General features: G+C 46.3%; 1 protein-coding gene across 2 annotated transcripts in view; it reads left to right on the top strand.

Moving 5' to 3' along the window:
* Window positions 1-22,936, top strand: part of SHISA9 (shisa family member 9) — a 262,451-nt gene extending 239,515 nt beyond the window's left edge. Inside the window, exons 4-5 of one of the 2 annotated variants that reach the window (XM_081820003.1) lie at window positions 1,605-1,652; window positions 18,973-22,936. In XM_081820003.1, the coding sequence (XP_081676129.1) occupies window positions 1,605-1,652; window positions 18,973-19,352 (428 nt within the window). In that variant the 3' untranslated portion in view covers window positions 19,353-22,936. The remainder of the gene's footprint in view (window positions 1-1,604; window positions 1,653-18,972) is intronic. The other variant, XM_081820004.1, reaches the window with a different exon arrangement.
* The last annotated feature ends 2,329 nt before the right edge of the window (window positions 22,937-25,265 follow it).

Below are 25,265 nucleotides of genomic sequence, written 5' to 3'. Positions count from 1 at the left end.
GCACCAAGCATGTAGTGGGACCTTCAGTATATATTTGGAAGCCTGTGTGCCATCTGACTAAGTGTCCTTATTTTCAGTGGATTTATGAAAGAAAACTAGTTAGCGCCTTGTCAGAGCTAAGCCCCGTCTTAGGTAGTGGGGACAGGGGTGGCCACGGCCTGGGCATGGTTCCTGCCTTCAGGTGATGAACTTGACTTGGGAGTAAGATGGCCTCGTTGGTGTCAATGACTCAGTGACTGAACCAGGCTTGCATCCACCCGCAACAGAAGATTTGGGGCCACATCACTATTTCCAGATCTCAATGACCCTGGCTCAGAGGGAGAAGAAACCTCCAGTCATCCCAGGCGGGTCTCACTTAATTTTAACTTTGTCACTCTCCTGTCCCGTCATTTCCCCTCTGTTGTGAGTGATGAGGGTGTTGAGTTCATATCCGCAGGGGGAATGTGGCAATTTGAGCGTCCTCTGGCACGCCTGGGAGGCCAACCAGAAATGTTTAAATGAGGCCGGATCTGTGCTCTGTAATCATTCAGATCACACAGAATGTTCCCTGTCACTCCTCTCAGCTGGCAGCCTGATCTATCTCTGGAAATTGTGCAGAAATGCTGAGGACTTGGGCTTTCCAGGTAGATTCCTAAGAAAGGAAAAGGGAGCTAGTGGCGTGCGCTGATTGGCTAGGCCTCCAGCCAATGGGCAGAGGCTACTGCACGGACACGTGGGTGGGTTTGCCCTGCTTTGAGTAAAACCCAATCTTACGGAGAAGGCCTATCAAAGACAGTGGTAGGTAGGGTGCAGACATTGTCCTTCTTGCCATCTTTGACTTTATGGAAAGGACCACCAGGGGGATCTGCTAATAATGTGTGATCCCCCAGGGCTCATTCAGTACACCTGAAATGAAATTCAACTTGGAGAAACTGATTTATAAACAATATGCCAAGCATTATGGGATTCTCAGATAACAAACTTGATCCCTTTAGCATTTAGGGGATTTTCCCACCCTTAGGAAAAGTGACTCCATGGAGAAACTTGAATGCATTCATTCATTCAACAGTATTTCAGCCCCTATCCCTTGGGGACCTGCCACCCAGCATATAAAGTTGCAGTTCGCAGAGCCTGGCCCGAACCTTGCATTTGGGGCTAACAGTGCTCCCTCCAACCAACCCTTTTCAGGAGAGGGATTGCACTAAAACAGGATCAAAATGTATCTCTTGTCAACAGAGTGTTGTCATTGGCCAAAGTGACCTCATGCAACTCAAGTTTTCCTTTCTTAGAGGGTTGAAATTCAGAGCCAGATTCACTGCCTAAGAAATCTCTCTCTCTCCCTAATATAACTGAAAACATCTAGGCCTTTTTCAGGGGACTTCTTCTGACCCTCTGTTGGGCGTTATCCTGATACCGCTGCATGGCTTTGCAGAAGGAGGTGCACGCGGGCGTGCAGAATCACATTTGCACATTTGGTCTCTCGCCCATCGCCCAGGGCCCCTGAGGCCTGCCCGCCCCGTGGAGGCTGCAGCTGGGGCTGCCAGCAGCAGCACCTGGGGGTGAGGACGCAGCGGACATGGGAAGCCGGCCAGCAGATCAGCATCTCTCCATTGTTATTTTTTTAGGAAGTTCTGATGGTGACTGGGCAGTGGCGACACTTAAGTCACCAAAAGGTACTGTATGGCTTTTTCCAGCTCTTTTGTCCAGGTGTTGTCAGATTTGACACCGATCAGTGGAGGCACAAAGAGTCCTGGTGTCTGTGTGTGACGCGGTGCCACACGTGTCCCCGTTGGGTGGCCCTGCAAGTCCGTCCAAGTTCCAGCGTGTAGGTGTTTGTGTGTGTGTGTGTGTGTGTGTGTGTGGCATATCTGTGCTCTGGGTTGTTGTTGAAGAATGTGCTACCCCTCACTTCTCAATATTCACTGCCTGAAGGAATATGTCACTATCAGACACCATCCCAGGTAAGACATCCAGGAAATGTTGGTTTTTCTCAGAAAGTGGTACAAACAGAACAGCCCCAAGGTAAATGGATGCAGAAGAGAAAACACAGCTTCTGAGGGAGAGAGAAACAGAGTCGGGTTATTGGCTCAGGGTCTCGTGAACGATTAGCCTTGACGCTATTTTTGGCTTTCCCCAGGCGGTATGGTGAGCATCAGATGCTAAGGAGTCTGGTCAGGTAGTCTGTGAATTAACCAGCTGGTTGACTGGACCAGGAGGTAGCTAGAAACTCTTCACTCCCTACTGTGTGCCAGACAGAGTGCTGGACCTTTATATCATGTTGTCACTAAATTCTCCAGTGACTCAGCTGTGCAGGCCGCCCCCTTCCCCTTTTAGAGATGAGAACTTGGGTGTCTGGGCGAGGGTGTCTTGCTAATGTCCAGCTGGGGTGCAGTTTGGACACATGTCTGTCTGACTCGAGGCCTAGGTTATTTCCCACTGGGGTGTTGTGATGGGAGCAGCTCTTTCCAGAACAGACGGGAAACTCGGTTCTCTTCTGCTTTCACCCCGTTTGCTCTATTGGATATGGTGGTAGGGAGAACGCTGCTGACCCAAGGCCATGGTGGCAGAACTCTTTTGTGACCTTGAACTGGGGAAATTAGAAGGTCTCACAGGGCTCTAGGCAGTATACTGGGAGGACCATTTCTACATTCTCGAAAGTTGATTTCCAAATGGAGACAGGATTGGAGGTGGACGGGCCGCCTGGAGGTGGGGCCGCCCACTGGGAGGCTCCTGTTGTCACGCAGGTGGGCCGTGACCTGAGCTATGGTGGGTAGAAGATGGAGAGAAGACAATGAGGTGAAAGGACGAGTAAGAAAGAGACGGTAGAAGGTAGTGAGTGAGTGCCTGTGAGCGGGGAGGAGGGGACAGTGTGCCCTCAGTGGTTCTTATATTTCAGCTACTTGGGCAGCGTCAGCCTTCCCTGGAGGGTTGTTAAAACCCAGATTTTGGGTCCCATCCCAGAGCTTCTGATTCCCCGTGCATTGGGTGGGCACCTGAGGGGTTGCAATGCTAACAGGTTCCATCGCAATGCTGCTGGTCTGGGGACCACACTCTGAAGACCACTGCACTAGGGAAATCTTGCTGGGAAGCTGATACCCTCTGATTAGGTCTCTAGGGATCTTTCTGGGGGTTGAGGTTTCTGAAGAGGGCATGACCAGGTCCCAGAGGCTCAGAAACAACCTGAGCTCTGAGGGGAGCATGGGAGGGAAGGGGGACTCACTGTACTCCCGCATCCAGAGAGAGAGATGTAGACCCACGTGTCTGCAGAGGATCCCTTGACTACCCCGTTGTTGCCTTGAAAGAGGCAGATTTTTGGGTCTTGCATTAGATAATAACTGTTCACATGTCAACATCCATTTTTAGAAATGCAAACAATTTGGAACATGACAGACCTACTAATTTGAGACATAAACTTTTTTTTCTCTCCTCTGTGAAAAACAAAGCCATTATGATGCCCGTGACAGCATTTGGAGGCAGTCAGAACCCCTGTCCTTATATCAGCTTGTTGTTGTCTGATGCATTTAGAAAATATTTCGGGACAGGTCAAAAGCAAGGGCTTGGAAGCTGTTTTTCTACCCAAACTGGGCTAATTTCACCGGTCCTGTTAAATGCATCTTTATTTATCTGGCCTTGTCTGGGGAGGAGCAGAGGGGTCCCAGGGATGGCCAGACCCAAGTTCCTCTGGGGTCGCTGATCTTTCTCTAGTGTTCTCTACTCAACCTCCAGAGCTGGAGTCTACATGAGGCATGAAAACAAGGTTGGGACATTTGGACAGCCCCTGCCTCCCACACCCTGCCACCTTCTTGAAAGGGGGACACATGCAGGCTGCGGCAGGCTTAGCCTCAGCACACCTGGGTTCCAATTACCGTCTCCTTGTTGGGTACTCTTGTGACCCTCAGCAAGTCAGCCGACCCCTCTGAGCCCGTTTTCTGATCTACAAAATGGGGACAATAGTGTCGCCTCCTGCCTAGGTTGCTGTGAAGATGAAGTAACGTGTACAATGCATGTCACAGTGCCTAGCATTCGGAAAGTGATAACCACATGAAGGCTATTACTGGTATCTTTAGGACTATTATCAGGTGAACCAATGAAAGGCTCTGGAAAATCTTGTGCTAACAAAAAGGTCAAACTCTAACACATCATTTCCCAAACACTTTTGATGTCTGATCTCTTTTCTCTTCAGGAAAACCAGTTCACATCTTAATATCCAGGGACACGAATGTTGCTAGGAACCCGCTCTGGGAACATAGGGCAGGAGTGGAGGAGTAGGTGGGGGGTGGATGCCACCTGGGGAGGTTGGAGAAGGAAGGGGTAGCTGCCAAGGAGAAATGGCAAGGTCTCTGAAGATGAAGGTTTCCTGTTTCCATCCGCATTGACTATAACTCCCTTGGGAGGTGAACCATGTCTGCCAGAGTGGGAAATGGCAAACATCACACCCTGGGGGGCACTATTCATTTTTCTCTGAGGTTTCCCATGCACGGTGCCCCCTAGTGGTCACTGCTGTTGCTCTACCCATGCCCAGCCCTGGGAACTCCCCCCATAATTATTGGAAACCCTCCCAGGAGAGCATCACTACCTCGAGCCCAGTGGACTCTTCTAACCATGTCTTTTGAAATCTGGTCATTTTGCAAAAATGAATCTTTGAACGTGACATATCGCTTAGTCCAGTGCTACTCTGGAGCACTGAACTTGGGGGAAACTGCCAGCACAAGACTGTGATATAATCACTCTGACTCAGATTAGAGGCAGACCGTGTGCTCTTGTACAAGCCACTCACGTGCTCTGAACACCCATTTCTACCATTCCCAAAACAGTGGCCATGAAAATCCACGTTCTGTCGTGTTTGGGGGAGTAACCTTAGGAGACAATATAAGTAACATACTTTAATGATGACAGTGAAGAAAATACACTTTATTCAACCCTTCTGCTCTTCTGGATGAGGAAACCGAGTCCCCTGAGATGAATGAGGTTGCCCAAAGTCATACAGGAAAATTGTATCAGACCTGGGACCAGGACCCAGTCTTCAAAGAATGGCTTACAGACTGGACTCAGAGTCACTGGACATGCTTGTTACAAATGAAAATCCTGGGCCCACATACTGCAGAAAAACAGGGACCACTGGACGTGGGGCCTCAACATTTTTTAGTTTTTCATTTTTTAAATTTCATTTTCCATTTTTTGACTCTCCTGCCTTGGATAATTCTCTATACACTAAAGTTTGGACCTACCATTTCCAAGACCCAATCCCTAGACATGATTTGTCCTAGAACACCAATTTCACATGTCAGCATTCTTCCAACATGAGTATTTTTGCTGTTTGCTGAAATATATCTATTTTCTTAGTTGGGGTTTGAGCTGGAGCCATAGCTGGAAAGTAGGAACATTGGAGGTGACAGTCTTAGATTCGGTGTCCCACCCTGACACTTATCAGCTGTGGCAGAGAAATTTGGCAGCCAAATTATTCAGCATCTCTGGGCCTTAACTCCTATTGTCACACAGAAGAGATGGTTTTGCCTTGTCACCTAGGTTTAAGATGGTTTGAGTGAGACAGTGTTAGTGAAATGGTTAAGAGCGTCTCATACATAGTAGGTACTCAGCAAATCTAGTTCTTTCTTTTTTCTAAGAAAATTTATGTAGCTCAGTGATAAATGTTCACCCAATTGATGCTACAGAAGGCACAAGGCTGGAGACAGTGTCTAATTTGGGTGGCAGTTCTGTTGGAGTGCACACATCTTGGATCAGGACCCACCTAAAGGCAACCTTAAAACATTACTTCATGAAATTCAGCGTTTTTCAGTGTTCTGATTTGGGTTATCAGTTTGCTGGTGAGCGGGAGGGTGCAGAGCAGGTGGAGGATCAGGAGGGGATTTTTTTTTTTAATAAAAATCAAATCCCGCCAGCTCCTGAGTTTGGCCTCTTTTTAAAAGCACACAGTGAGCACTGGAGTTTTGATGAGCTTCTTTGGGAACCCATAGGGCATGGAGGAGATTCTTTGCTTGGCAGAAAATGCCATTGTGTAAGATTCAATAAACTTCTGCTAGTTTGAAAATATGTCCCTCTGATGCTAAGCCAGCTAGATCTTTTTTTGTTCCCCAGATCTTCATTTCAAGCTTCCCCAGCACCTTGCATGGTACCCACAGCACATACTAGACACTCAATATGGATTTTATTAATAAGTTGTTGAATAAAGTTGGGCATAGCATTTGAAGGGAATGTTGTCATCTTTTCTGAAGAGGTACTGGGAAATAGAAAATTTAACCAAATGGAAATCAAGAGACCTGTGTCCTAGATCCAGCGCTGCTTCTACCCAGTTGGTGGTCCTTGAGCCCGTAGCTTTAGTAGTCTCTCCTGTAGAATGGAAGGTTGGGTATCATTGATCTCTTTGGCCCTTCCATCTCTATAACCAAAGATCCCAGGCTTTGCTCTGATTGGCTTGCCTAGTCATGCACCCACCTCTGAACAAATTGTTATGGTGAGGGCAATGGAATGGGTTGCTTGTAGTCCCTGGGGAACAGCTGGGGGGGGGTGTGGGAGAGTGGAGGTGTGTGTTATCCAAATCACATGGATTAAGAGTAGGAGACAGGTGGATTCCCCACCTGAAAATAGGGGGCTCTTCCTGGAAGTAGGGTGAGTAAATGATTGGTGTTTGCCAATCTTGCCACAAAAATGCTGTGTAACAAGCAACTTCAAATCTTGGGGTTTAACATCTATTTAGCAGCTTTTACTGAGACCAGGTGTCTATGCTGATGTCGGAGGTTCTCCTAGTCTCTCTGAGTTGACTTATATATCTGGGAGTTGGCTGAATGCTGGCTGATCTGGGCTGGTTTTAGCTGGAATGACTTGGGAGACTTGGCTGTGCTCCATGTGTCTTTCATCCTCAGAGGGGGTAGCACAGACATCTCATGATGACGGCATTGGTACAAAAGAGGAACCGCAAACCAGTAAGCACTTCTTCAAACTTCCGTTATGTCATGTCGGCTAACATTCATAGTCACATGTATGAACTCAGAATCCAATGGTGGGGGAAAAAAGATCTTCCTCTTTTGGGGTGAGTTTCAAAGTCACATACAAAGAGCATGGATGCAGGGAAAGGCAAATAATTGAGGTCATTTCATGCATGAATCTAACATAGGATCCCAAATCTCACAATTATCTGCTTTGAGATGGTCCTTTGCTATAGCAAATTGGAAGGACGCACATAGGATTAAGGATAATTAACCCTTATTTGCTTCATTAAAAAAAAAACAACACTTGTATAAAGTTTCATCAGAGGGGAGGTCGATCAGAAGATAAACCACACAAGGAACTTCTGAAAAGAATGATCTCCATCTATGGAGCAGCAATGCAGGATGCATGGAAGGGCAGTGAATGAATGCATGCTTTCCATCCAGAGCCCTTCTGTGTAGGGGGCTCTGTGGTCAGCCATGGCTGGGGCACAAGTCTGTCCATCTTTGTTCAGTAGCCTCTCAGAAAGAGGTGACTGCAAAGCAGGGCTGCCTAAGGGAAGAGACAAAGGACCTGCAGGTTTAGAGGTCTGTCGGCAACAAGACATTCACAGAGGGCTCCCTGGAGTCACAACCAAAGGGCTCATGGCACAGCCTGAACAGCTTTGGTGCAAAGCCCAAGCCAGGCACTGTTTCAGAATGCTCTCCAGCGAAGACAGTGGGAGCCCCCAGGGTTAAGACAAAAAAAATCCAGGCTTCTGGACTTCCCTTGACAATTTTCTTAGAGAATAGGATTTCAAGGAAGATGTGAAGCCCAGAGGAGAGAACCGGGAGCCCTGAGCTTCATTAGGACCTGGTTCAAATGTGACCTTCCCTACTTGTGTCTCTTCAGCAAGGCCCTGAACCAGGTGAAACGGGGCTAATTCACCATAAAGACAAATCTTCCCATCCCCTCCCTGGCTCTCTCCTGTCTGAGAAGCTAGGTTTTTTTCCTGCCTTTCTTGTTTCTGCCTGCTGAGACAGTTTCAGGAACCTGCACAGCTTTAGAGAATGTATTTTAAAAGAAGAGAGAAATACCCGGGTATTTTTTTTAACATGAACTGTCCCCCCTTTTACTTTTTAATTTAGCTTGTGAAGGAGGCAAAAAAAAAAAAAAAAAAAAAAGGCAGAGACCCAGAAAATATTCCTGTATATGTAAAAAGCAAATACTGTCCTACCGAACCAGAGGCCCCACAAATACAGCAGGTTGAGAGAGAGAAGTATATCTATCTCTCTGTTACAGTCCCCAGAGGGAGTGGTACAAGTTGGTGGGGCAGCTCTACTCCAAACTGTCACTCAGGGACCCAGGCTCCTCCAACACTGTTTCTCTACCACCCTCTACAGGACTGTCCTCCTCTGCATTGTTACGGTTAGCTGCTATCATAGCCAGTGGGAAGGGGGAAGAGAGGACACTCAGAGCAAGAGATTTTCTTTTAAGCAAGTCAGGTGAAGTGAAAGTTGGATGTATCATTTTTGCTAACATACCACTGGCAAGAAATGAGCCACATGGCCAAATTTAGCTCCCAAGAAGGCTGGGGAAATCTAGTTTGGAGCTGGTGGCCATGTGCCCAAGAGAAGAAGGTAGAGAGAGACTTGGGACTCGAGTGGCCATGTGTTACGTCTTCCCAGGTGGGAGTGCGCCGTGTGTAATGGTTTGTGCTTTTACGTGCCTTCTCTCCTTGACTTCTGCACTGCACCCTGCAAAGTCGATCTTACTATCCTCATGTGATTTTCTTCTCCTTCCTAACAATGGCAGCAATAGCAGCTACCATCTGTCGAATACCAACTCTGAGGCAAGGACATTGGTATTGGACATGATTCTCTTCCATACCCTTGACCCCCTGCCACCCAACCATTGTCATTTGATTTTCAGTTTTATTGGTAGAACTTAGAGAGTTCAGGTAACTTGCTCAAGATCTCCAGCTTGTAAGTGGAAGAGCTGGGATCTGAACTCAGATCCATCTACTCTCAGAGGTTAGGGTCTTTCTACCATATTGTAAAGAACTTACAGTCAACAAAAATCAGGTGGGCATTCTTCCAGACATCGTTATATACTGTATGAACCTGATGCACGGCAGCCTTAAGCTCCTACCTACTATTCCTTCTTTCTTTCTCTCATTAATCTTTCTAATTCCTTGATCTTACTGCTGAAGCCTTGTCCTTTGAGACTTGGGGCTCTGCTGTGGCTGTCGAGGGCCCAGTGTAGGATTCAAAACCAACACTTGGGCTCTTTGTCATTGCTGGAAATGATTGCTGTCCTCTGGGTGGTGGCGAGGGTATAGTAGAAGCACAAGGAAAAGAAATATTAGTTAATATCTCAAATGATCCCACTACAGTGTCATAGAGGGAATCAGTGTGATGAGCCCAGGCAACCACATCTGCCTCATGGGCTTGGGGTGGGGTGGGGCCAGCTACATGAGATAGTATGTGTCAAGCACCTGGAGAGTACCTGACCTAGAGTCTTCTCTCCATTCTGTGAGAAGTGGATGGCTCTTTGTCCAGCCCAACTCTGGGACAGGTCGGTGACTGGCCAGCACTTCAATGTCAGTGCCCCTCAGAGATGCCAAGACCCATACACCTGGTAAGGCAGCAGCCAGCCTGAATGCTGGAAAAGCCACAACCTGGCACAGGGTGTCTCAGGTCACCCCCAGCTTCCTCCTCCTCACCTTAAGGGAGTAAAAGATAAACATAGTTTGCCTTAGGAGGGAATTTGGGGCTTTGTTAAACTTCGGCTGTGACATTCTGATGTTTCCTCTTGAGAGTCTGATACTTACATGTGCAACCCAGTCCCTGATGTTTGGGAGAGGAGGAATCAAGAAAAGTGGTTTCTCTGTATAATTCTCACTCTGCCCTCCATTTTCCTTAGTTTTGGGGGGATATTTTCTTGCAGATAAAACCTTGTTAAGGAAATAAGACTGTTCTTTTATAAGGCAGGCTCATCATTAGAAAAACGGTGAGTGTTGTAGCCACAAATTCACAAATTGTGAATTGGGCCTGGAATCCTGGGTTCTAATCCCAGCGCCATCGCTTGGACGAGTTGCCAAAGCTCTGTAGCCTCAGTTTCCCCATTTATAAAATGAGACTGAGAATGGCACCTACCTTGGTAGGATATTGAGAGTATTAAAGAGGTTAGAGGGGCACCTGGGTGGCTGTCGTTAAGCGTCTGCCTTCGGCTCAGGTCATGATCCCAGAGTCCTGGGATCGAGCCCCGCATCGGGCTCCCTGCTCAGCGGGAAGCCTGCTTCTCCCTCTCCCACTCCCCCTGCTTGTGTTCCCTCTTGCTGTCTCTCTCTCTCTCTCTGTCAAATAAATAAATAAAATCTTAAAAAAAAGGGGGGGGGTTAACGGGTGCATGGGTGGTACCCTCGGTTAAGTATCCGACTCTTGGTCTCGGCTCAGGTCATGATCTCAGGGTCTTGGAATTTGAGCCCTGCATTGGGCTCCATGCTCAGCAGGGATTCTCTCTCTCTCTCTCCCTCTGCCCCTCCCCATCTCTCTCTCTCTAAAATAAATAAATAAAACCTTTTTTAAAAAAAGGGTTAACAAATTCCCTAGCCAAGTATCTAGAACAGAGCCTGCATTTAATGAAGATGAGCTTTTACTCAGTTTACCATTGGGGGAGCTGGGGGGGGAGAGCAGACTTGTGCTATATCCAAGCGGTCTCTAACCAGTCCCTGCCTCCTTCACCCAACTGCAGCCTGCCTCCCTGAACTCACTGCTACAGAACAGTCATGCCCCTGCAAGGCTACAGCCAGGGATATGGAGCTGGGCAGCAAGCAGGTTCTCCTGCCCCAGAAATAAGGGAACTTAACCCCTGCTTTAGTCCTGTAATTCCTGTAAAGCACGGGGCACAGGTCACTCAGATGGACTATGTATTAGCATCCTCCAGAGAAACTGAACTGTGTATACACACACACACACCCTATTATTTATATATATTCATATATATCACATATGAATAATAGGTTATATATACTATTGTTTTGGTTGAAGCAATTCCCATAACAAATCTCCTTTCAGATATATGTGTGTATATGAATGTGATGAATATTCATATATATGAATAAGAGGATATCTATATATATGAAAGGAGATATATTATGGGGAATTGGTTCATGTCATTATGGAGGCTGAGAAGTCCCATGATCTATTGTCTGCAAGTTAGAAACTCAAGAAAGCTGGTGGTGTGATTCCAGTCCAAGTCTGAAAACTTGAGAACCAGTGGAACCAATGGGGTAAATCCCAGTCCAGGAGCAGAGGACCAATGTCCCACACAGGGGATGGAACAGCAGGCCGGCAGAAAGGGCACGGAGCCTCCCTTCCTCTAATTTTTGTGATATTTTGTCCCTCAACAAATTAGATAATTCCCACCTACGTGGGGGAGGGCAATCTACTGAGTATATCAGTTCAAATCAAACTTTCACAGGCACACCCAGAAATAATATTTAAAGATTTTATTTATTTGACAGAGAGAGAGAGAACACAGGCAGAGGGAGAAACAGGCTCCCCATTGAGCAGGGAGCCCGATGCGGGATTCAATCCCAGGACTCTGGGATCATGACCTGAGCCAAAGGCAGACGCTTAACTGACTGAGCCACCCAGGCGCCCCCCAGTAATATTTAATCTGGGCACCCAGTGGACCCATTCTGGTTGACACACAAAATTCACCATCACAGACCAGATGACCAGAACATGAAACATTCTGCCCGTTGCTCATATTTTAGAGACTGTTGTTGGAATCTGAAATATTTCCAGTGCTTTTCTGCCTTCATCAAATGCATCATTGTCCCCCTACTGTGTGCCAGGCAATGGGCAAGATGTTGGGCATACAGTAGTGAGCAGAGCTGATACGGCCTCTACCCTAATCGGAGCTTATATTCTAGTCAAGGGAGGCAGACAATACCCAAGTAACTAAAAAAGATAATCTCATAAAATTATACAGCCTAAGAATATAGTAAAATGGGGAGAAGTGATGAGAGCAATTGGGGGCGGGGAGGGCTCTCTCTTCACTGGCTCATCACGAGGGATTTTCTGAGGAAGTGACCTTTGCTCAGAGAACCAAATGACAAGAATCCAGATACGCAAACAAAAAGAAGAGCATTTTGGCAGAGAGCACAGCAAGGATGCAATCCAGTGGCTCTGACATAGTGAAAAGCTTGGTGTGTTCAGGAACAGAAAGGAATCCTGTGTGTACTGGATTGAAGAGTATCCCTCCAAATCTCTATCCACTCAGAACCTCAGAATGTGACCCCACTGGGAAATAGGGTCTTTGCAGATGTAATGAGTGAAGGAGGTCATACTGGATTAGGGTGGTTCCCAATGTAATGACTGGGACCCTTAAAAGGGAAATTCGGACACATAGACCCATACAAAGAGGATGGCTGGGTGGAGTCAGAGGCTGATACTGGAATGAGGCAAAAGGCAAGGAATGCCAAAGATTGCAACAACTACCAGAAGCTAGAAGAGGCAAGGAAGGATCTTCCCCTAGAGCCGGCAAAGGGAGCATGGCCCTGCTGACACTTTGATTTCAGACTTCTGGAATCTGTGAAAGAATAAATTTCTGTTGTTTCAAGCCACCCAGTTTGTGGTAATTTGTTATGGCAGCGCTGGGAAACTAATACACTCTGTGATGGGTTCATAACAAGCGGAAGAGATGAGGGTGGACAAACAGCCAGAGATCGGGTCATGCAGACCTTGGGGCCGTTGCAAATAATTTGGATTTTATTCTTAAGTGTAATGGAAAGATTTATCACTTGAGTTCAACATATTCTTAGACCAAAAACAGGGACAAATGGGGAATGGTGAAAGCTTAGGTTGGTCGGGGCATTGCTTACCAGGTTAGATTCATCACCTGAGACCCAAGAATATCACCAAGGAAGAATGAGCTGTAGGAAGCCCTCCTTAAGATATCTTTGGCCCAAGGAAAGAAGGTAGGTGGGAGGCCACCTGCTGAGACCCTCAGATGTGCAGCTTGTTTTGAAAACTGGTTATTACCTTGACTCTCTCCCTTTCCACGGAAGTGGAGGCTCCAGCCCACCCTGCACCTGGACAAGAGTCTGCTGCTAATTAGGGGAGAGACAGATGGAGCAAGGTACAGTTTAATTTTAAAGCCTTGGTTCCTTCAAGGCAATTAGGCTCATTGGAAGGAAAGCACCTTTTTCATTCTTTCTTCCTCTTTTTAAATGAAGAAAAATCAAACTGGAGAGGCCCAGTGTTGTTGAAAGGCTCCCACATCTGTTTCCTTGTCGGCTTGTCAGCCATCTGCCCACGAGGTATTGGGGCTGATTAGGTTAATGCATTTATTAATGGGGCTTACAAGGCTGTTCAACGAATCTGTTATTTCTTTCACAAGAAGTGTTTTGATATACTGACAGGGACCACACTGCACAAAGCCCAGAGAGGCCAGGTAGGCTTTTCTTCCTCCTCCTCTGGATCCAAGGCAGAGGACACCAAAAACACTGGAAAGAGACTGTCACAAACATTGCATTTCCTGGGTTATGGGAACAGTTCATCCACCACCATCCACATTCTTGTTATTGAAACCATCTTGAAAATCACTCTTTGAGGAATAGTTTCGTGCCCCAGTCAAGAAATCTGTGCGTGCTCTGTACTTCTCTAAAACACTTCAGAGTCTAGTGGAGGGAAGATGGTCAAATAAATAGCTGTGAATGATATAGTCTTGCCTACTAGGCTTCAGATGGTCTGCTGACCCCTTGCTTTCTTCCTTTCTGTTTCTTGAAGCCGCCACACTCCTTCCTGCCTCGGGGCTTTTGCAAATGCTGTTCTGTGTCAGTTATATACTGCTGCATAACAAACTACCCCAAAGTGCAGTGGCTTAATGTAGCCACCATTTGTTGGACTCATGATTGTGGGTCAGCCGGCAGTTCTTCTGGGTCGGGCCGGATTAGCTGTTCTCAGCCAAGTTTACTCGGTATCTGGAGTCAGCTGGCTGGTCAGTTGATGGCTGTATGGTCTAGGATGGCCTCGCCCAGTATCCGGCAATTAGCAGGCTTGTGGTGAGCATGGGCAACTGGCCTGAAGGTTTCTCAGCCTCCAGGCTAACCCGGGCCTCCTCCTTCACATGGAGTCAGGAATCCAAGCACCTGATAGCAGAAGCTATAGAACTTATAAAAGCCCAGGTTCGGGGCATATGTGACATCACTTCTGCTACAATCTACTGGTCAAAGCCAGTCAGAAGGCCTGGCCATATTCGAAGGGTAAGGAAAGATATTCCTCCACTTGATGGAAGGAAGTACTGTGGCCATTTTTGCTGTATACCACGTGTTCGCTCACCTGGAATCCTGCTTCTGTTACTCTTACCTCCAGATGGCAGCTAAAGGCACATCCCCAAGGGTGCCATCCCTCATTATCCCAAAAAGATCAAGTCCCCTTCTTAGGCCACTTCATAGGGCAAATGAGGCCAACACACATGGTAGGTACAGGGAAGTGAAAGGGGAAGGAAGAAAGGAAAGAAGGATTGTTGGCTTGGATGAATGCTTCCTTTGTGCTTAGCAAGTTGCCTGGCACAGAGTGAGTGCTCAATAAATGTCTGTTGGATTTAATCCAGTTCTTTCATAAGCCAAGAGACAGACAAAATATATGTATTGAATAGTTACTGCATTCCAGAATTGTGCTATGTAGCTTATATATCTCATACAATTTATTCCTCACAACAAACCTGAAAGCAGCTTGTGTTATCCCCATTTCACACCAAAGGAAATAAAGCTGTAAGAGGTTAAGTGACATTCCTGAGATCTCAGAAACTCAGGTCTGGCTGATTCCAGAGCCCCCAGAGTTTTCTGCCCACCCTACTCTTGCCTCAGGTACCAAACACTTTCTATGATCAGGGGGTCCCCAGTGCCAAGCTCACTAAGAGACCAAGTCAGAGTTGGTTGTGGAGAGGGTTGTAGATTCTCCATGTGGGACCTCATGACTCCTCTTAATGGAGGCTTCTCCCCATCCCTGCACTGATTTGGCAAGAATTGAATGCCTCTGTGACTTCTTTTCTTTAGAACTTTTTGAGAAAACATCACTTATCCCAGCTGTTGGAACACCTACTTTGTAATCAGTTTTCTCAGTTTGTTAAGACAGAGGAAACCTTGAACATATCCTTTTCTCTGAGCATACCTTAGGCTAGTCAGTTTTCTGGAAAGAGGAACATGGGAATGAATGATTCTAGATCATGACTGGGGACATAATGAGGATGAGTGAGACTTTTATAACAGACTCCCAGGAGGAACAGGAGAAGGGAGCTTCTACTCCTACAATTGCCCTGATATTCTATGTGTATTCATGATATTTTGCTCTTACATCCACTCACTGGATATTTATTGAGTATCTACTATCTGCCAGGAAGTAGGCTGAACATTGTATGCACAGTGATGGGCAGGAATCTGACCTGGCCTTGCCCTGTTGGAACAGCAGTGAGAGAGCCAGTAATGAATGAAGTGCATTAACATGTACAAAATGGCATCTATGATGTGTGCCATGGAGAAGAGCCTATCATGGTGGGATGTGACCTTGTTCGAGGTCCTAGAGGGGAAGGTGGTGGGAGACAGCAGGAGAGAATAGGATTGAAATCGGAGGTCACTTACCTTTAGTTCTCCAGAAAAAGCTATGTGCTGGCATCTAGCCAGGCTTTGCTTGTGGTCTCCACTCTGGTTGCACATTAGAATCCCTTGGATGGAGGAGTGCTTAAAAAAAAATCTATGTCTGGGCCAGACCTGCAGAGATTCTAATTGAATTGTTTGGGGGAGGGATCCAGGAATCTGAATGCTTTCGAAGCTCCCCCATGTGATTCCCAAGTACTGCCAGGATTGAGAGCCCCACAGATGGAAAGATAAGGTTCATGCCTTCAGAGCTCCCAACATCTGGTTCTCAGACCAGCTTAGAGATCTTAGTATAAATATTCGTAAGACTGGATAGTTCTTCATAGCACTTACCATATTTATACTCTTATGTAATCTTTGGGATTATTTGGTCACTATCTTTCCCCGCCTAATAGATGTGCACCCCATGAGGGCAGGGACCATGTCTGTTTCCGATTCCTTCGTATATTTCCACTGCCTAACACATGGCCCATGCCTCTATGATGAATGACTGAATGAGCAAATTGCTTGAGGAGGTTTTGGTAGATGAGGGACATGATCAGTTTTGCATTTTAGAACATGCCTTTGGCTGCAGTGTAGAGAATGGACTAGGTGGAGGGGAGACTCGAGGCAGGGAGGCAATTTGGTGGCTGAAATGGAGCAATGGTTGAAGTTGGGTGTGATGCGGAATAGATTAGAGAAACGTTTGTAGGCATAGCTGGAAGGACTTGGTGATTTAGCAGTTGTGCTAGAGGGGAGAAGGAGAGGATGAGTCGGCGAATGCCACCATATTTCTGGTTTCAGTGACTAGAAAGCTGGTGTTTGACTTTGAGAGATAAGGAAGGACCTGAAGGAGAACATATCTTTGTAATGTTGATGGGTTCAGTCTTGGCCACCTGGAGTGGGAGATGCCAGTGAATCTGTCCTGGATGTAACTGGATTCATGTTTTCCCCCTAAATCCAAGAGGGAATATCAGGGCATCCTTCTGTTGAAACATCATGGCATTGGAAACCTAGAACTTTCTTCTGGAAGGCAGAAGGATGGGGATCTAACATTGACTTGAATTTAACTCATGTCACTTTAAGCAATGCATGGTATTTTGGGAATGTGTGCTCTTCGCATCTTTAGTAGCAGATTCCTTTTGACATTCGATATTTTCAGACAGCTCTAGAATTTATGGAAAAGGGGACTTTCTTTTGAAAGATCACATGAGCCAGGGCTATTTACGTTAACAGGGACAGAAACCCAACTTAACCGGTATTAAGCCTGGGAGGTTAATGTGTGGCTTCCTGGGGTGTTGTGTTGAGGAGTCTGAGCGGAGGTCACACCTGCCAGGACAGAGCACTGTGATCAATGAGTGATGTCTGCCATGGACACAGAGGGGGCAAGTGGGGCATATTTTTGTGCCCTTGGCTCTGAAACTGAAGCTTTCCCTCTATGGCCTTTGAAAAGCATCAAATAATATCTGTTGGACTTAGGTTCTACCCTGGCTCAGCCACTAGCTGTGGGTAACTTTTGTTAAATCATTTCGTATGCCTGAGCTTGATAGTTTCCTAATCTATCAAACAGGGGTTAAAATCCCCATCCTTCCTACTTACTAGGGTTGTTGAAAGGATCAAATGGGAAAAGAAACATGGTACTATGATGCCTTCCATGAATGTACATATAAGATAAATTTACATGTGTAACAATGTGGGATGTTGGAAGCATGGATGAAAAAGCAGCAAATATTCCTCCTCTCCAAGAGGAGATGTAAGTTCAAAGGTTTACTGCTAAGAAATAAATTTTATTTTATCAGTCTTACTTATTTTAAGCAATCTATACACCCAATGTGGGGCTCAAACTCATGACCCTGAGATCAAGAGTCGCATGCTCTACTGACTGAGCCAGCCAGGCATCCCACTAAGAAATAAAATTTAAAACTGTAGAGGACCTTATAATAAAAGAATTATAAGAAAATAAAATGTCTCATAAAATTATCAAATGAATATGTAGGGAAAGAAAGACTAAGGAAGGAGGGAGGGAGGGAAGGAAAAGGGACGGAGGGAGCCAGGATCAGAAAGGAAGGAAGGAAGGAAGGAATCCAGGAATCGTGGTGCTGGAGATGGTGTGGTGAAATGGTATACAGATTGGTGTGATTCTTTTGTGGTGGAGTTGGAAATATGTATCAAGAACCTTGATAATGTTTATACCCTTTGGCCAAGTAATTCCACTTTAGGTAATTCATTTCCAGGCTGGCTAGTAAAGACTTCAAGCTTTGTGGGCCCCTCGGTCTCTAGAATATGTACCTGGATCCACCACCGCAGAACAAACGCAGTCACAGGCAGTAGGTAAGCGAGTGGGTATGGCTATGTTCTAGTAAAATTTTATTTACAAATAGACCAGATTTGGTCGAGGGGCTATAGTTTGCCGTCGTCTGATGTAGATGAAAAATACATCTGCGGTTATCCTAAATTCAAAATGCTGAATACAAGAAGAGCTTTAGTCTTGAAGATTCTCTTTTCAGCTTTATTTATGTCAACAGCATATTGGCAAACTTAACTGTTCATTGATGGGAGGAGTGATTAATTTTAATAGTTCCACCCAATGAAATATTATGTAGGCATTAAAATGTTGTTTATTAGTGATTTATAACAACATGGAGACATGCTTGATAGAATGTTATATGGAAATTAAACTGATTTATAATGAAATGACAGTGATAGGGGCTCATATCTAAATACACATATCATATCATTTAACCCTTTCAACCCTGTGGGGGAAAAATATATATATTTTAATGTAACTACTCTCCCTATGCAGAAATCAATCATAATAAAAACTAAGAAGCTTCTTAACTTCTTAGCCAAAGCTACACTTCTGGGAGGTGGCAGAGTTGGGGTTTGAACACAGGTCTGCTTAATTGCTAAAAGCAACCAAACACACTAATAGAAATCCCAAGTTGAACCCCATTTATTGAGAAAACGAGAAGCAAATACAGCTAAGTATTGATATTGATGGTCTTGAATGGTGGGGGACAAATACGAATATTTCTCAAGATGTTCACTATTTCTCCCAAATGAGAATGCATGATTTTAATAATGAAGAAACAACACTGGGATTTTGTAAGAAAGCCAAGGATGTACAAAGCTAGGTGCCTTATGGTGGAGAAGTGTGTATTTGGGGGGAATCTAGAGTTTCCACTGGGGATGCCCTTACCTTCTTGGTCCTGATCTTGCTTGTGAAAAGAACTTGACTCTCTTTCTTCTGTCCTCCTTCCTTCTGTCTGTTCCAGATGGAGTTTCTAGTGTGTGTCTCGTTTGGACTGTTGGCCCACTTTGATACTGTGCTCAGGTTGACTTGCCAATCCCTAACTGTCTCTCTCTCTCCTCTCTCTCCCTCTCTCTGCTCCCTCCTCCTCTTCTCCGTCCACCTTGGACAGCCGACAAGGTCAATGATGACTTCTCCTCCAAGCGACGGCACCTGGCCGAGCTGGCGGCCAAGGGGAACCTCCCTTTGCACCCGGTAAGAGTAGAGGATGAGCCGCGGGCCTTCAGCCCCGAGCATGGCCCTGCCAAGCAGAATGGACAGAAGTCCCGCACCAACAAGATGCCCCCACATCCCCTGGCCTACAACTCCACCACCAACTTCAAGGGCTGGGACCCCAACGAGCATTCCCTCCGGCGGCAGGCTTACGGTAACAAGGGCAAGCTTGGCGCAGCTGAGTCGGGCTCCAGCGACCCCTTGGGGACTCGCACCCAGCACTACCCACCCCCACAGCCGTACTTCATCACCAACAGCAAAACAGAAGTGACTGTCTGAGCTTTCACTACAGGGAGCATCCTGGAGACCATACTCAACTGAGAGAGGCAAAAAATATCCCTGGCCCACACCCTCCCTGTCCTCCCCGACCTGCTCCCCAACACCCTGACTCCCCTTACCAACCGACGAGAAACCTGCTGGTGACGCAGAATTACGCTTTTCTTGGGTCATGCCTAACACGTGTCAGCGAGCAGCTGAGCAAGACGGAAGCAGGGACGTTCAGCAATACAGCAAAGGGGAAACTGAGGCACGGCTCTTTCAACTTCAGGCCCAAGGTGGCCAACTCACACGCCCACACCATGGGGCTAATTTTTTCTTTTCCTCCTGACTTAAAACTGAAATCCATGACGAAAAATTAAAAGTAGCACAACTTAGAGAAATCGTCCATTTGAGCACATTTGCCATTTACCATGTGCTGTCTGTTTTGGGGTGAAAGAGCCAGGTTGGGGTGAAAGAGCCAGGTTGGGGTTGGGGGAGCCTGAGAGTGGACACGAGAGAAGAGTGTACGTAAGAAGAGGAGTCATTTGGGTAGGAAGCTGTGTGCATTATAAGTGTTTTCTAATCCCAAGAAGTAGTGACGTGGACACACAATTTTGACAAGCGTGAGACAGTAGTTGGACCCCAACCATTCTGTTTATAGTACTTTTCATATCGTCAATGTTGGAAGCAAAAAAAAAAAAACCAACAACACACACTCAAACTCACAAAAAATAAATAGACCCTGAACCCACCAGCAGTGATGAGAAAGAAAGAGCATTTTAGAGAAGTCCCGTAAAGACCATGATCATGGACATGGGAAAGGATAAGTAGGCTTTTACGGCGGGGAGAGAGGGTCCAGAGAGTGTTAAATAACTTTTTTTCTTTAAAAAAAAAAAAAGAGATAAATGATCACAAGCCCACTACAAAACAGACAAAAACAGCAAATCCATTTTTGTCCAGAATCCTCAAGACTTAGGAAATGAACAACGACATCAGAACAAAAGAAAAAATATTCACAGTTGAAAAGTCGACAAGAGATGAGAAGGGGACCCCGCATTTCCCGCCTTGCCTCCGAGACAAGAAACAGACACAGAAACCAGTCCTCTATTACCCGTCTCTCCCTGACCCCCCTCAGCCCGTTGCCGCCGCCGCTGCCAAATTTCAACTGCTTTGGACTGAAAATGTCATAAGCGTGGGTGGTGCCTTCAATGTGTTACTGTTTAATGACAGTCTTGTTTCCCAAGTGCAACGTGTGTTCTCTTGGTCACCCTCCGTCCTGTTTCCTGAAGTCAGAGATGTTCCTCTCCTCCCCCTTTGTTGGTGAGCCCGCCCATCACACATTCTGAGGGGGCTGCTACAATGTCAGGGGTACCTAAAGACGAAGACCTCCCTACTTCCCACCCTGTCACTCCCAGTCCTACCGTTATCTGGCTCCCCGAGACCTCTGGGTCTCGTAATTCCCACGACCCTCCAAGCCACCTCCCCAGATACTTCGACGGATTCATCTCCCACCCAGAATTCCCAATCTGAACCAATTCAGAGTGGTTCTCACAGCCAGTGGCCCTTGGGCATCCCGATGAAGACTGTTTCCCTGCTCCTCCTATTTATTTCGTGGAAGCCCGAAGAGGAGAGTGCAGAGAGAGAAGAGATTTTGATTTTAGGTGAGAGGCTTTCAACCAGTCCCTAACCGCCTTCGCCAATGAACGGGAATCTCTGAGAGACCCAGTGTTCTTCTGGTGTCAGAAGCTGCACGTGGTGGTCCAAGAAGATCCAGAGCATTCCCTGGGATGCCCAAGGGCAGCGTTCTGCCTCAGCTGTCTCTCACCTCCAACATCATGGAAGCCGGGAAATCAGGGACTTATTCTCCTTTTCATTCCTGGCCCCTCTGGGGAACATTGACAATGCCTGTTATCTCTCTGGGCCTTAGTCTCCCATCTGAAACGAAGGGAATTGGGGCTAGATCGAGCAACACCTCCGCCCATTTTTAAAAATGCCCCTGTGCACAGAAGGCACCAATAGAAGATCCTCGTTTATAAGGCGGCTCTGCGCTGGACAAAGCAGGGTTGGTGGGGGGCCGGGGCGGAGATAGAGTGCCCATTTTCTCAGCCTCTTTGCTGGGATCCCAGCACTCCCCGGAGTGGGGTAAACACCGCCCAGCTCGGTCAGTGTTTCCGTGATGTTAAATTATCCCTGTACTGCAACCTGCTTTTGGCATCTCCGTGTATCACTATCAAAATATTTGTAGCTAAATCAATTCACTCTTAATACTTTGAACTTTTAGAAGGAAAACTTCTTTTCGTCATTACAAATAGAAAAGCAGTATCAATCAGTCACCCTAAATAGAAAGTAAGTGTAAAGATAAGGATGAAGGCAGCAAAGCAGCAATTGTTCTAGCTAGATACTGTTGCTTGTGGAAGGGTCTGAACTTAGAGCCCTGCATTTGCTGGATTGCACTTGCTCTCTCTCTCTCTCTCCCTCGCTTCCCTTCTGTCATTCCCCTCTCTCCTTTTTCCTTTATTAAAATGATTGGCAGATGCTAAAGAGCTGTTAAAGATATACCAGCACCCAGTGGAGACTTTGCACTCCAAGGGACTCCATCGGACGGACAAAATGAAAAGGAACCCACTCCCCTCTGTGACTCGGTGTTAACCAGTGCTATTATCCACGTGCTACTACAAATCATTTTGCATTTGCTAGTGATGCACAGCGCCTATTTCAGGAAATACTGGGTCTGCTTCTCCGTGAGGTTCCCTCCAGCTCCAAAGGTCTGTGAGTCTTGTTTCCCTTTTAGCTCATCTTGCCCCTTGTCCTCAGTTTACTTCATCTGACCTTTTATCCCAACGCTGATGAAGGAGCTTTCTTGATCTCTGAATCTACAGAATTTTTTCCCCCTCCGTGTTCCTTCTCTTCTGAGTAAACTTCATCCAGTGAGTTTCATTAGTTGGGGCGGCGGGGGACAGTTTGGGCAGGAAGGTTGCGGCGTGGTCAGTATGATGAGGCAGGATGATGGCCTAGAACGTTCCTTTTCTGTCTCATTATCTTCTAGTTGGCTTTGCAAACTGGGACCAGGGTGGTAGGGGTTGGATAGGGAGGGTGGTTGGAATACTGATGGATCTGTGGCTGCCACGTATCGACAAGAATCTTGTGGCTACAGTGAGGAGCTTAGAAGAGAGAAACCCGAACAAAGTAGAGAGGAAGTTCCTCCCCGTCCTGGGCCCTGGCACTAGCCTCTACTTCTTGCCTTTAGCTATCCCCGACTTCCAACCCAATGGGACCAGAGTCTGACTTCCCTTCGCCCTCCCAGAGCATCTCAGCCTCCATCCGCCTTGGGCTCTGCCTGGCACCCCATCTCACTCCTCCCACCTCCCCAGTTTTCCGTGTAAATGGAGCATATTTTATGTGCGAATATTTTAGTAACCGTATGTTCTGCAAGTAAACCTGTGTTAATACTTGTCAACAATTGCAGAGTTTATGATACCAATAATACTTCCTACAATGAAGAAAAAAAAGACATTTGTTTGTTTTCTAAAAATGTTTATTTGTAAACATGTATTCACTATATTAATATGAATTTCTTACCTGGCAATAAAACTGATTATATGTGATGCTGTTGGGGTTGTCATTTATCTTTTGTCCAAAGTTCAGGAAACAAAACAACAATAACAACAAAATGGAAGTAAAACCAATGAATCACCGAAGTGGTTAATTAGTAACAGTTTATTGTGCACACACAAAAAAGACAGTTTGCCGACCGGGAGCACTCAACCGAAAATGTGGAATGAGGCTCAGAGGTACATGGTTGTAAAAGCAGCTTAGATCGCACACAAGCAGCGACTGTTGATTCTTCGAGGTGATGGGTTGCCATATGAGAATTTTCTTAAATGAAAGGGAACTGGTTGGTGGTGACCCCGTATCAGTTTTGGGGAACAATAAGTTTGGCTTGTGATTTTCAGAGGTGTCAGCAAGAAGTGACCCAGGTCAAGTGAGCCTTGATTGTCTTGCAAAATAAGCTAAATTAAGCTTTGCTTGTATGACTAAACTGGTTCTGTCTGCTCAGGGAATTCTCAAGGCTGGTCTCCGTTTGTGTTTGATTTTAACACTTCCTAGGGTCCCACATCTTAATCTGAGCTTCCACCAGGGACCACCACTATCAGTACAGAGAGCTAAATCTTTAATACATACTCAGGATGCATGGGAAATTGTTACAGGTAAAGGACATTTTAACTTAATAGCAACCTATACAAATTTTCCAGGAGAAAATTTGTTTTTTGTTTGAAGCCTTTTTGGTAGGAGTCTGTGTCTCTTAGGTTCACTTCCTGCCTTTAAAAAAATAATGCCGTTGCTAGGTCCCCTCTAAATTCATAACTAAATTTATCTGCACTGGTCAAGAATCTTGCTGAAATTTGCACTTTTGTTTTTATCAGTGCCTAGGGTTGTAAAAAACACAAGAGACTGGATTCTTCCCCTATTTGTTAAATTTTATTTCCTGCCTGGCTTCTGTTCGCATTATTTCAGTTTGAAATTTTCAGGTAGAAACCTGCCTTAACATGGTCTCATCAGAAAGGGGCTCTGAGCAAAGTCGATCTGAGAGGCGGAAGGGACCCCAGTAGGGGGTGGGAAGGGGAGACAGGAAAAGGAAACAGCCATAGAGGAGGATACCTTCTCATGCCAGCTACCACTATGAGTGACTGGAATTTAAGGCTGCAGGGGTGGGTGGGGAGGGTGTAGAACACATACTCGGAATCATCCCAGCCAAATGCAGGTGGAGCTGGGCTTTTCACACACCAACTCCCATCAGACACCATTTGAGCATTGCTTTCTGGGACGGTTAATGATCAGACACTCCCAGGCTCTCATGTGTGAGGGCAGAGGGATTTCTAAGGCGTGGAGAAAGGGCCAGGTGCAGAGATGCCCTGGTAATTGGAGGTCAGCCACTGGAGCAAGACCCAAGGGAAGAGGTAGGAATTCACAGGGCATGCTCAAAGCCAGAGCTCCAGGGTCTCCTGCAGCAAAGCTCCTTGTTTCTGGCCACTTAGAAGAGTTGTCTATCTCAAGCAGAGAGAATACTGGACCACAATCTGCAATCTGAGTCAGCGTCCTTGCCTTGGGGTGTGGTGATCCTTCATTGGTCAGAGGGTCCCTTGGTGTCTCCCAGAGTAGATCTCATGGGCTCTTTCTTTCTCTTTCTCTCTGGGGCATAGTTGTGGTTATCAGAGAAGTCTGATGGCAGAGGATGCTCCTCCAGTACTTAGGAACTCTTTGGAGATGGAGTCACTAACAGCATACATCACAGCCCCATGGAAACAGGGATAGGACAGAGAATCATGCCTCTGTGGGAGGAGATGACAGATTCTCCCCCTAGTGAAGTCATTTGGTCACAACTCAAAAACAACAACAATCACGTAAAATGTATTTGTAGAACTCCGTTATGTTGCCAAACACTGTTGAGGACTTGGCGTGCATCGTCGCATTAGATCCTCACAACAGTGTAAGGTAGGCACTGTTGGCTTTGGAGGTAAGCGATCTCTGTAAAATTTGAGTAATTTTGCCCAAAGTGATTTAGCTATTAAGCAGTGGAACTGGCATTTGAATTCCACAATTCATCCTTCGACTACTGTAGAGTAGTTCTCACTTGGATGAGCAAGTGAGTCAGCGGGGAAACTTGATAAAAATGTGGATTCCCAGGCTCCCCCAACCACGATGAAGTAGGTCTGAATGGGGGCCCAGGATTCAGTGTTGGTGACAGATGCACTATCATCACACCCCAGTGGCTCCTGGACCTGAAGAGTGTCACGCCATATTACATTGCTGATCATCTAACATCTGTGGGCTCATTCTGAGGCCCCCAGTGCAGAAGGAAATGGGATGGAGATGCGTGCTTCCAAAGAGAGGGACCCTTACCCTTTGACTTCATGTCCAGTGTTGGAAGGCTGT

This window comes from Leptonychotes weddellii, chromosome 5 (assembly GCF_054177405.1).
Source record: "Leptonychotes weddellii isolate Sample4059 chromosome 5, ASM5417740v2, whole genome shotgun sequence".
Taxonomy (NCBI): domain Eukaryota; kingdom Metazoa; phylum Chordata; class Mammalia; order Carnivora; family Phocidae; genus Leptonychotes; species Leptonychotes weddellii.
The sequence above is the reverse complement of the archived record's forward strand: the minus strand, read 5'-3'. Positions and strand labels throughout refer to the sequence as shown.